Source organism: Ascaphus truei, chromosome 7, assembly GCF_040206685.1.
Source record: "Ascaphus truei isolate aAscTru1 chromosome 7, aAscTru1.hap1, whole genome shotgun sequence".
NCBI classification, from domain to species: domain Eukaryota; kingdom Metazoa; phylum Chordata; class Amphibia; order Anura; family Ascaphidae; genus Ascaphus; species Ascaphus truei.
Window position 1 is genome coordinate 83,309,824 of NC_134489.1, and position 13,256 is coordinate 83,323,079.

Below are 13,256 nucleotides of genomic sequence, written 5' to 3' on the forward strand. Positions count from 1 at the left end.
CCAGGGAGAGAGTCCTGTAAGAGTATACATAGTCGGTAAGCAGGCAGGAGGTCAGGGCTGGTGGCAGTGGTGCAAAGTCCAGGCAACAGGTCAGGGCAGATTGCAGGCAGCGAGGTCGGGGTCACTGTCCAGGGTCAGCAACAGGGATTGCAAATGAACAGGCTAGCCTCCAGAAAAGGGAAGCCACAGGGATGGCTCACGAACAAGGAAGGCTCAGCAACAGGCTAGGCACAGCAACCAGATAGCCTCAGGAAAATGTAAATGGTGTATAGCAAATAGACTTTTTTTTACCTAGAAACTGCACATCTTGTATACCTGATAAAAGAAAATGCATGCACAGTACTGCTGATATTGAAAAAAAAAAAAAAAAAAAAAAAAAAATTACCCAAGAAAGAAAAGTCTACAGAGATGCCTGTGAGAGCTACGACCCCTACAAGTAAAATATGCCCATCTGTAGGACTACCACAATTGGGGGTTCTAGCAAATACAGTGGCAACAGCTGCAATAGCGCCTCCTGAGGTCAGGAAGAAAATTACACCTGATAGCCTAAAAATGGAGGACAAGATGCAGTGTTCCTGTAATGAACCCTACCCCACGGAAGAGTGGCCCTTCCAGTCCAATAAAGAGGAAGACATCTCTTACGGGGAACCCAAACCGAGTCACACCCACAAAACACCCCAAGAATGGTGGGGGTGCCTGAACTCGGCACGAACAGAAAAGACAGCTCCCTTTGATGACGAATATGATCAGCAGGAGACAGAGCGGGAGCAGTGGATCACTGAATATTTCTGTCAGCTAAAGCAGCTGCAAGAAAAGCCTGGCGTATATAATGAAGCTGCTAAAATTTCAAATGAAGATGGAGACCCCAATATCCCTGAAGGGACGGTGTCATCCAAATCAAAAAGGCGTAAAAAGAAAAAGAAAAACAGTTCTTCACTTACCGTGGAAGGAACAGACACGTCCGCAGATCCTGTGGAGGAAAAGGGGGACCGAGTTGCCCTGCAGCCTAGAGAAAATGGAGAATTCGTCCCGCGGGTAACCAAATATCCAGAGGGCCCAAGGCAGAAGTCGTGTACCCCAAAGAAGTGTCTGTCTGGTGCCAACAGTGAGGAACCCTCGGCCAACCATCCCAGGGAAGTGGAGTCGGAGCCAGCGAGTGACAATCCCTTGACCAGCCCTGAAGATGCACTGCAAGCTGCCAGGCATGACTGTGATCTACTCTGTGAAGAATTGGAAAGGGAGAGAAAAAATAATGCTGAGCTACAGAAGACTGTGCTCGCAATTTACTCTGCGGCCAAGACCGAATTGGAGGATCTCAAGACTGAGCTAGATACTGCAAAGGCTACTATTTCCGCCATGGAGGAAAAGCAGAGCCAATCTGATAAAATGGTGGCTACGCTAAAGCGGAAGTATGAGGAGGCACTGAAGCAGATGACAGTCTTCCAGCAAGAGGTTCACACTCTTCGCATAGAGCTGAATGCCTCACAAGAGGAGGTCAACAGTGTCCAGATAGAGGTGGACGTATCTCAGAAAGAGGTTCAGACACTCCGCAGAGCATTGGATGCCTCACATCATGAGACCAACAGCTGCCGCACAGACCTGGAAGTTTCCAGAAAGGAACTACACAGTCTCACTGAGGAGCTGGACATTGCTAAAGAAACTATTGGTAATCTTGAAACAGATCTCAAAGTCTCTCAGAAGGAGCTTCAGACCCTCAACCTAGAGAAGGAAGTCTCATGCCAGGAGATTGTCATTCTCAAAGCAGATGTGCGTAAATGGAAGGAGGACTGCAAAGAGGCCCTGAAGAATACAGAGACTGAAAAAGGAGAAAATTCAAGATTAAAAAGAGAAAACTTAAAACTGAAAGAAGAACATTTTCAGTTAACAGAAGAAGTCAAGAAAAAGTTTGACGCAGAGCACCGACTGCAGAACCAACTGCAAGGTCTGCATACACACCTCCAGTATGCTGAGGAGAAGCAGCAAACGCTACAGGAAGAAAAACTGCAGGCTGCTAAAGAGGTACAAGCGCTGCAGGAACGTCTGAATACCCAGTACGTCCCCACAGAGCAGTATGAGGAGCTAAAGGCCACGCTGCATGTCTTCAGAGCATCGTTGGAAGGGGAGCTTTGATACCAGGTGACTCTGTATGAGAGGGAGTGTGAGAAGGCTCAGAAACTGGAGCAAGAGCTGGAGAGACAGAGAGACTGTTCCATTCCCTTGAGTCAGTACACCAAGGAGAAAACAGACGCAGCGGCAACCTTGACGACAAAAATGACAGAGCTCCAGAATATGAAGGAGACTCTGATACAGATTCCTCCAATACGGAAATAGGTATTGGCTCTGCCCAAGCACCAGGATCCCACAGTAACTAATGCCCGCAAGGACAAGGGTACAGTGAGAGTTGGGGACTCCACGCAACTTCAAAACAAAATTACGAAGTTTGAGCCACCAAAGAAAGCACTAGCCAAACCTACAGCTGCCCAACAGGCAACAAACAGAGGTAGGAGTGCAGAATCAAAGCCAGAAGAATCCTTAGCTGAAGAAGCTGAACTGGCGACTCCGTGGTGTGGAGAAGCTGCAGAAAGACCACTTCAGGAGCAGATAACTCTAAGGGCTAGTCCTAACTGCTCTTCAACTGTTGCCATACACTTTGTCTACAAAAAGAGGAGTGCCCGATGCAACAGAAATCTCAAGACCGCGCACGCAATAAAAAGACTTTACATGGAAAAAGTCCTCCTCGAGTGACTGAGGAGTGCTGATCTCAAGCATCTTCGGAAGGAGACAAAAATAAACTGGAGAAAGGGCTCCAATCCCAGCGGGACAGAAGGTTCTCTTCCTCCATTCACTCTCATTCAAGTCACAGAGATATCTAGAATGAGAGTGGAAGGATGGGCTTTGACTGTGGTAAGCCCGAACTTCCCACAAACAGGGGAGGTATGTAACAGGGGACTTATCCCTGTTCAGTAATGTGCCTTTAATCTAGCAGTGTGGTAGTTAATTACTAAAAACCACCTGCCTGATTAGATTGTTTACAAAAAGCCTGCCTTTGAGACAGGAAGTGACTCCTTAGCTCTGACTGAGAGCTGACCTTTGGAGCTGACCGGTCTTGAGCTCTGCACAGCAGAGCTGATTTCAAGACACAGGGAAAACTACTACACCTGAAGCTAAACCAGGAAGTGAGAAGATTTTCCCTCCAAGAAACAGATAAGACTTTTATTCTTAAGAGACTGCTTATATCTGCTTATTTTCATGCTATATGTTTTGGGCTGCGAGACATGCTTAACTAATGGAGATGTGAACTAATTGCATAGGATTTCACTAGAAATACTCCCAAGTGAATAGAAGCTTTGTCCCCCCCCCCCCCCCCTGTGTTTGGATGATTTCCTGATGAAAAGGAAGAGGCACAATAAAGCCTATTATAATTTCACTTTATAAAGTCTCCAATTGTGTACCTCTGTGAACGTTCGTCTACACTCACCAACAAGGAAGGCTCAGTAACTAGAACCCAAGGTGGCCAGTAACACAGGGAAACATATACAATGCTCAGGCAGGGGCTGGAAGTCACTGGCTGCTATTTAAGCCCCTGAACAGGTGCAGCCAATATAGCAGGCTGCCAGTAATCAAAATGTCCACAGCAGGTTCCAGCCAAAGCCTGGACTAGAACCCTTACAGTACTGGTGCTGCTGTGAATTTCTATGTGGATTAATCTGGAACATGTTGGCTTTTTTCTGGTTCATGGTTCGGTTATTTATTTTAGCATTTGTAGCTTTATTTTGAACATTGCTGTTTTGGTACATTTTGGCTCGGCTTTTCTGTGTCTTTTAAAACAAACCATTGACTCTAGCAGTCTGGAGACCACAGCAGGGATTATAAAATACAATCCACCATATGATAATGCAATTAAATAATTTTTTATTCGGTGTGTCTGCACACCTGCCTTTCCCTATTACCTCTTAGCATACGGTGCTTGCACTGCCACCAGGGATTCTGGGTAATAACATGCAAATGAGCCTTCACTGTGTGTCACTTTTTGCTTCTTGTCCATTTTAACATGAAACCCTAATATGCGTATGCCTACTGTATTACACAGCTTTTTTATTTGCTGCACCCTGTATGGTGGAGGGTGTCACTTTTTTACTCTCAACAATTTATTTTGTTTCTGGTTATATTAAATTTAAAACGTGGTGTCTCTTGCATGTGCCAGTGACTGTGGTCTATATCTTGTCAACATCCAAAGTTGTTTCTGAGAACCACACGTTTAGGAAGATTGAAACATTGTTACTGGGTGGCTTTAAAATATATATTAACATTAATAACATAAGTACGTGAAAAGGTTAAACTGTTTTTTACAAGCGCTAATGAGATATTGCATGAGGACCTTATAGTGCTTTTCTCGCTGCATGCTGACTTTCAGCAATTCTTGGAGTTGCTCATACGATGAATTGGGGGCCGTCTCATTTCTCCGACCCTCCTTATTCTCCAGTTTTGGGGGATGTGATGGGCCATGAATGACACCTGCAGAACACACAACCACAGAGTTTACTTCAGAATGCAGTTTCAAGTATGAACGATGGTGAGATAATGTACAATGAATCTTTACAGTAATCCACAGACTTTAGGAACAGAACTAATGGCAGAATGAAGCAGAATATCTTAACAATGATCTGTGGTGAGTACATGTAATGTGTATGCTTTAGTCAAACATTATTCAGTTTATATAACAGGGCCTTTGATCCTATTTCGGAGTTTTGTGAAGTCTTAGTTGATTGTCATAACAAAGGGATAGCCAACTCCAGTCCTCAATGGCTACCAACAGGTCAGGGTTTCAGGATATCCCTGCTCCAGCACAGGTGGCTTCACAGGTGGCTAAAGCAGGGATATCCTGAAACCATGAGCTGTTGGTAGCCCTTGAGGACTGGAGTTGGCTACCCCTGTCTTAGTAGAATGCCATCATAAAAACTTGAAAATGAAGAATGCCATTGTCGGACTACTGCTCCTCCTGAATGGGTGGGTGGGTGGCTGGCTGAGTGACTGGGTGGCTGGCTGAGTGACTGGGTGGGTAAGTGACTGGGTGGGTGAGTGACTGGGTGGGTGGCTGGTTGAGTGACTGGGCTGGGGTGAGAGACTGGCAGGCGCGATGGGCAGGCACGGGGGGAGCTGGGTTGGCAGGTGCGGGCTCGCCACGGCGCTTCCCCTCTGTCCCACGTCGCACATAACACACACATCCCCTCCTCTCCCTGCACTCACACACACGTCCCCTCTCCCTGCACATCACACACGTCCCCCTCTCCCTGCACTCACACCCCCCCCTCTCCCTGCACTCACACACACATCCCCACTCTCCCTGCACTCACAACCCCCTCTCCCTGCACTCACACCCCCCCTCTCCCTGCACATCACACACACATCCCCCCCTCTCCCTGTACTCACACATCCCCCTCTCCCTGCATCAGAAGCAATCTGATTGGTTTATAGTCTGTCACATGGTGAGACCATCGCTGATCAAATTCTACGGACTACAGAGATTTAGGTCGCACCATCACGCCTACTATAAGCGCATGCTACAGATTCAATGCATTTGTTTTGGTGCGACGTCGGCACTATAAGCGCAGCCTTAGTTTACAATGCTTCCACTGCAGCAAGGGATTCTGGGAAATGACATGCAAATGAGTACACGTCACCTTTTGCTTCAAATCCATTTTTACATGGTTAATGCCTGCTATATTACACAGCTTTTCAGCACAGCCTGGGTTAAAGTTAGGATGACCATTCGTCCCGGTTTTCCCGGACAGTCCCGGTTTTTCGTGTGTTGTACCGGTTGCCGAACCGTCCTGGGAATGTCCCGTTTTTTTGTGTCGCCGGCGGTGCGCCTGCGGGGGGGTGGGGCGGTTGCGCGGCTGTGGGGAGGAAGAGGTTGCAGCAGCCCGGCAAGTATTTTTTCTTACTGCCAGGGGTTGGGCTTCTGCAGAAACATACCGGGCCGCAGGGGATTGATGGAGAATGCCGGGGGACGGGGCTTTAGAATGCCGGGTCGCAGGTGATTGGTCAAGGTAGGAGTATGCCAGGGGGCGGGGTTTTGGCTCTCCCCGGCTTTCCCTCCCCCAGCACTCTGGCCCTCCCTCTGGCTCCTCGGCAACCTGGCTCTCTCCCTCACTCCCCCGGCTCTCTCCCTCACTCCCCCGGCTTTCTCCCTCAATCCCCCGGCAACCCGGCTCTCCCTCACTCCCCGGCTCTCTCCCTCACTCCACAGGAACCACCCCTCCCTCGGCACCCCGGCTCTCTTCTTCAATCCCCCGGCAACCCCCCCACTCCCCCGGCAACCCGGCTCTCTCCCTCACTCCCCCGGCTCTCTCCCCCACTCCACCGGCACCCCGGCTCCCCCCCACGCTCCCCTGGCACCACAACTCTCTCCCTCCCCCCTCAGAGCCCGATCACAGCCTGCCGCCTCCGCCGAACCCGCAGCCGCAGTTAGGCATATGGGGGTTTTTGGGGGGGAGGGGAGAGGGAGATGATGCAGGGGGGGGGGAGAGGGTGACGCTGCAGGGGGGGGGAAGAGAGGGAGATGCTGCAGGGGCGGGGGAAGAGAGGGAGATGCTGAGGGGGGGGGGGAAGAGAGGAGATGCTGCAGGGGGGGAAGAGAGGGAGATGCTGCGGGGGGGGGGAAGGAGATGCTGCGGGGGGGAGAGAAGGAGATGCTGCGGGGGGGGAGAGAAGGAGATGCTGCGGGGGGGAGAGAAGGAGATGCTGCGGGGGGGAGAGAGGGAGATGCTACGGGGGGGGAGAGAGGGTGATGCTACGGGGGGGGGAGAGGGAGATGCTGCAGGGGGAGAGAGGGAGATGCTGCAGGGGGAGAGGGAGATGCTGCAGGGGGAGAGAGGGAGATGCTGCAGGGGGAGAGAGGGAGATGCTGCAGGGGGAGAGAGGGAGATGCTGCAGGGGGAGAGAGGGATATGCTGCAGGGGGGAGAGGGAGAGAGAGGGGGGAGAGAGAGAGAGAGGGGGGAGAGAGAGAGAGAGAGAGAGGGGGGAGAGAGAGAGAGAGAGAGAGGGGGAGAGAGAGAGAGAGAGAGAGAGGGAGAGAGAGAGAGGGGGGAAGAGAGAGAGAGAGGGGAGAGAGAAAGAGAGAGAGAGGGTAGAGGGAGAGGAGAGGAGAGGAGGAGAGAGAGGAGAGGAGGAGAGAGAGGAGAGGAGGAGAGGAGGAGAGAGAGGGAGAGGGAGAGGAGAGAGAGGAGAGAAGGGGGGTGAGAGAGAGGAGAGGAGGGAGAAAGGAGGGGGAGAGAAGAGAGAAGGGGGAGGGAGAGATCGATCGATCTGTGGGGGGGAGCGGGGTGATGTGAGATGCAGGGGGGGGTGGTGATGTGATATGTAGGGAGGGGGGATGTTTAAACCCAATTCATTACAAAATATATACACATTGTTTATTCAAAAGTATGAGTTAATTATTATTTATTACCCCCACTGCTTTACATGTCTATTTTGTGGTTTACCCCTGTCGAACATGTCATCCAGATGAGGTTCCCCGAAATTATACAATACTTAAAGGGTTCCTCCAAACAAAAAAGGTTGGGAATCACTGCTCTATACACACAAACACACACTGCAGCCCCCACCTCTATACACACAAACGCACTGCAGCCCCCACCTCTATACACACAAACACCCACTGCAGGGCCTACCTCTGTATACAGAAACACACACTTCAGGGCCCACCTCTGTATACAGAAACACACACAGAAACACACACTGCAGCCAGGGTTGCAACCTTCTATTGAAGGCTAACCCGGAGATAACATTTTTTAGATCTTTTAATTATATATTTATTTATCTTGCCTTTGGCTGTATCCTCCCCTCCAAATTCCGTCACGTCACGTAATGCACATTGCCATAACAACGAGCCGCTCCGTGACGTCACGAGGCATCAAGTATGACAACGGGATGCATTATGGTGACAAGGCATCACGTGATGCCACATTGTCATGTCAACAAGTCATCGCCTGACATTAGTGTCTTGTTGTCATGGCAACGGGGGGGGGGGGCTGACGTGATCTACATTGTTTTATAAATAATGTTTTAAAGTGTCCCGGTTTTTTATTTTGAAAATCTGGTCACCCTAGTTAAAGTGCATAGCCAGCACACCTACTTACAGACAGCTGTTTCTAGCTTTTGAGTCTCATCAGTGTGGTTATACTGGATTTGCAATTTGAAGCTGGGATAGGTTTCAACCACACCTTAAATAAAGTTATGGTGGGTAAAAAAAAAAAAAAAAGTGACAAACCCTCAAATACATAACTGATTATGACACTGACAATGTTTACACTGAACATATAATGCAATATATTTAATTAACTGTATGATGTTCTGTACCCGTGCAAAAAAAATTAAAAAAAACCATGATAGTCAAGTAAATAATTTTGCCTTAAAACATTACTGTGCATTTGCAAGACTACAGCAGATCTGACCACACAACCATGCTACAGTATTTGTTGAATAAAGAAAGAAGGTGCCTTGTCTGTATTTCTGAAAGCACTTAGTAAATATCCCAGCTAGAAAAGGGTTCTAAAGTTAGCGAATGTTACAGAGATTTATTAACCAATTTAACATAGCACTACATAGTAGTCTAAAGTAGCTTAAAGATATATACATGTTTAGAGATCTCACCTTTACTGGAGCCGGCAGAAGAGGATAGCTGTGACGTCAGCAGTGTGACGCAACCTTTCAGGCTTATGATCTGTTTCTGTTGGTCACGTAATTGCTGTTCATAAATATCCGTCTGCCAAATACAGAATTACGTTTGCTTTAAGATGGTAAGTACAGCATGATTGACTTATCACACATCTGCAGAATGAAAGGGTGGCAGAAAGCAACTGTTGGAAGGGGTAAGGAAAGTGCTAAAAGAGAAGAAGCTTCATGCACAGAAAAGCAAAGGCTCCTTTGCAGATTGGTGTCCAGAAAGAGAGCATTCCAATTCTGAGCTCCCAGCACAGAATCACTATATCAGAGGTGGCCGACTCCAGCCCTCAAGGGCCACCAACAGGTCAGGTTTTAAGGATATCCCTGCTTCAGCACAGGTGGCTCAATCAGTGGCTCAGGGACTGTGCCATCTGTGCTGAAGCAGGGATATACGTAAAACCTGACTTGTTGGTGGCCCTCGAGGACTGGCGTAGGCTACTCCTGTCCTATATATATATATATGAATATGAAAACAAGATATATATGAAAAAATGTTTCTGTATGTTTGTGCCCCCTGTGATTGGCCGGCAGACGGCCACAGCTCATTGGCCTGTGGGGTGGGCTGACATCACGGCCACGCCTATGCAGGGCGTGACAGTCACACCACCCTTAGCGCACCGTCGCCACCCCCAGTGAGCCTGACAATCATCACGCCACCGCCACTCCCGCCGGGAACCAGATCCGCAGCGCACCGCCGCCACCACTCCCGTGCCTGTGATCACCCTCCCGCTTACCCCCCCCCTCCCCAGCGAACTGCCGCCACCCCGCCTCCGCAGCGCACTGCCACCGTCCTCGCACCCCCACTGCCCGTCAAAGAGACGGGCGAGCGGAGAAAGAGGGGGGGAGCGGAGAGAGGTGGGAGCGGAGAAAGAGACAGGGGGAGCGGAGAAAGAGACGGGGGCAGCGGACAAAGAGGGGGGAGCGAAGAGAGTGACCGGGGGAAACGCTGGACACGAGAGAGGGGAAGTGGGAGACAGAGAGGGGAATGGGGAGAGACACCCAGAGAGGGGGGAGTGGAGATAGAGGATGGGAACGGAGAGAGACAGGGGGAGCAGAGAGAGGGGGAGAGACAGGGGGAGCAGAGAGAGGGGGGAACACAGAGACGGGGAGCAGAGAGAGGGGGGAACACAGAGGCGCAGGGAGCGGCCCCCTACTAAGCCGGCAGAATGGGAGAGGGGGCCGCACTGTGCACGGGGGGCCGCATTAATATGAAGGGGGGGAAACGCCAGAGAAAAGAGAGAGTGGGGGAGAGAGGGGAAGTGGGACACAGAGAGGGGAATAGGGACAGAGAAACGGAGAGGGGGGAGCGGAGAAAGACACGGGGAGTGGAGAGAGACAAGGGGAGCGGAGACAGAGACAGGGGGAGTGGAGACAGAGACAGGGGGAGCTGAGAGAGAGACAGGGGGAGCCGAAAGAGAGGGGGGAGCGGGAAAATTAAATCTCGGGCAACGCCGGGTAGATCAGCTAGTATATGTTCAAATAGGAGGGCACACAGGATAAGCAAACACTACATTTTCTGACACTTCCTTATTAATTGTGCAGTGACACCAAGGCGGGCGCTATGTTAGGGAGGACTTTTATGCTCTTTACCTGATCTCTTTTATAACAAAGTATCCGTGTTTCTCTGTTCTCCTTTGTTTATAGAGCAGTAATGATGATCTCATTAGTGAAAGTGTATACAATACCCAATGCATAAAACCCTCCCCCGCACAATACCCAATGCAAAAAAACCCTCCCCCGCACAATACCCAATGCACAAAACCCTCCCCCGCACAATACCCAATGCACAAAAACCCTCCCCCGTACAATACCCAATGTATAAAACCCTCCACCGTACAATACCCAATGTATAAACCCCCCCCCCCCCGCACAATACCCAATGCACAAAAACGCTCCCCCGCACAATGCCCAATGCACAAAAACCCGCCCCGTACAATACCCAATGCACAAAAACCCTCCCCGTACAATACCCAATGCACAAAACCCTCCCTGCACAATACCCAATGCACAAAAACCCTCCCCCGCACAATACCCAATGCACAAAAACCCTCCCCCACGCAGTACCCAATGTATAAAAAACCCTCCCCGTACATACCCAATGTACAAAACCCTCCCTCGTACAATACCCAATGCACAAAACCCTCCCCCGCACAATACCCAAAACCCTCCCTGCACAATACCCAATGCACAAAACCCCTCCCCCGCACAATACCCAATGTACAAAACCCTCCCCCACGCAGTACCCAATGTATAAAAAACCCTCCCCCACGCAGTAACCAATGTATAAAAAACCCTCCCCCGCACAGTACCCAATGTATAAAAACCCTCCCCCGCACAGTACCCAATGTATAAAAAACCCTCCTCCGCACAGTACCCAATGTATAAAAAACCCTCCCCCACGCAGTAACCAATGTATAAAAACCCTCCCCCGCACAGTACCCAATGCACAAAAACTCTCCCCCACACAGTACCCAATGAAAACAAATATGGGACAAAAACCAAGATGTTCTCATTTAGGGGGGTTGCAAGAAAACATATTTTGTTCCCGTTTCTTAAGACTGCAATTAGAAATACACTTGGGGAAGTCCTCATTGTCGCAATCCAATTTTACTCCAACTTTGCACCTGCCTTTAATATTTTTGGTGCTTAATCTCATGTTTTGGGTTTTGCACATAAACATCTATTGCACTTATTAATATGTACTGTAGTTGTTTTTTATATATAGTTGTTTTTAAAACTATTGGCCCTTGTAATGAGTATCTTCATTTAGGTAATTTGGTATAAAAATGATTTCTATGCATTAACTTTCTTTATGTAGCCAGATCCCCCGCTCTCCCGTTTCCCCCCCTTACCTCCGATGCAGGGGGATGTTGCAGAGAGGGCGGCGGTCGGCTCACTCCGCAGGGCGCCGCCATGTTTTACGCGCCCATGCGCAAAGGTTCGCACATGCGCAGAAGCGGCGGTTGATAAGATAGGGGCCTTCACGGTCAATGCCCTATGCGCACGCGGTCCCAATGATAAGTAGGCAGCAGACAGACTACAACTCCCATGCTGCATAGGGAGAGGCTGCCATGTGACTCAACACAACGAATGGGATGGCTGGGTTGCTCCTGGAAAGGGAGGAATGAGTATTGCATGCTGGGACAGGAAGCTATCAGTGAAGACTGGGACCTGAATGGTGCAGGTAGTGTCCACGGAGCTGTGCTCCAGGGACTAGGCCAGAAGTTACCCCCAAGGGCCCAGTTAGTCCCCTGAGCCACAGTAAAAGTACTCTATGTGTATGCTAAAGGGAAAGGCCTTAGGATAGGGACCCTTTCCACTATAGCGAGAGAGAGATGCTGCAGGACATTGCCTGAAGGACAGTGCAGCTTGCTAGCAGAAAGCACATCAGGACTCCATAGTAGAGACTGCTCACAAGGGATCATCCGGCTGGGGGTCCCTCCAGAGAAGTCAGACGGCGGAGTCATCCACGCAAGGAGCAGCGCACCGTGCAGGGGACCAGGTCGCGTAGCTGCAGATTGTTGCTGGTTATCCTGCTCTGGACTATGACAAGGAAGGTATTATAAGTGCACCACCGGGCCCCAACACAGGGAAGCGCTATCCCTCACACATACAATATTGCTTGTGGACACTCAGGGGTTAAGTGCCCAGGCACGATAGTACTGGAAGGACAAAGGGGAGGTATTATGTGGGGTGATGCAATGAGATATATGCAGGGAATGTGTTATGGTATATGCAACATACATGTCTAGTAAATACTGTTCATATACAACTTTGTATGTTGGTTCCGGTGAGGGAATACTCCCACACACTGGGATCCCTTATCGGTGGAGGCGCTGCACCGTGTTGTAAGTGTACCCCAGGCTCCCAGTGGCGGAGGTTCAGGCCTCTTGTTAGCCGCACAGGTAAAGGCAGCACGCATAGTTTCAGTACCCAGGGGGTACAAGGGCTACATAAGCATTTGAAAAAAATAGAACTTTAATAGTGCTACACAGGTTTCCCAGGCTTGTTCTAACCTCTCAATTATCACAAAGTGCACCAGATGCAAGTTTCAGCTGAAGTTTTTAAAACGTCTGATGTATATTTTTATGCTGGATCCATTCTCTGTTTTACAGCTGATAAGAGCACAGTGAAGGCCAGAGATTGCATTTTTCTTTTTTAACACATTTTGCTGTTTTCGCTCCTGATGCCAACTTTCTCCTGCCTGCTGCTCCTGTGCTAAATCTTGCCAACTGTCGCTCAGAGAGATGCTGCTTTGGCAGTTGTTCGTGGGATACTAAATCTACATTGTACGTGCACTGCTGCATCCAGGTTTATAAGTTTCCATAATACACATAACTAAACCATGCATGTCAAGCTTTTACAATGCAATAAAAAATGCTAAGAATATGGAGTAATGTTCTAGGAGCGGATTACAATGCACCACAATGTAGGACTGGTGTGTTATAAAAAACAAAACAAAAAACACAAGGAGTAGCCAACTCCTTTTTTACTTCTTCATTATTAATAAAATTAAGGATTTTTCAG

General features: G+C 49.3%; 1 protein-coding gene across 2 annotated transcripts in view; it reads right to left on the reverse strand.

Moving 5' to 3' along the window:
* The window catches only part of TANK (TRAF family member associated NFKB activator), a 72,738-nt gene that overhangs the window by 24,051 nt on the left and 35,431 nt on the right, over positions 1-13,256 (reverse strand). For both annotated transcript variants that reach the window (XM_075609254.1, XM_075609253.1), the window contains exons 4-5: positions 8,658-8,769; positions 4,379-4,515 (exon numbers count right to left, since the gene is read on the reverse strand). In XM_075609254.1, the coding sequence (XP_075465369.1) occupies positions 4,379-4,515; positions 8,658-8,769 (249 nt within the window). The remainder of the gene's footprint in view (positions 1-4,378; positions 4,516-8,657; positions 8,770-13,256) is intronic.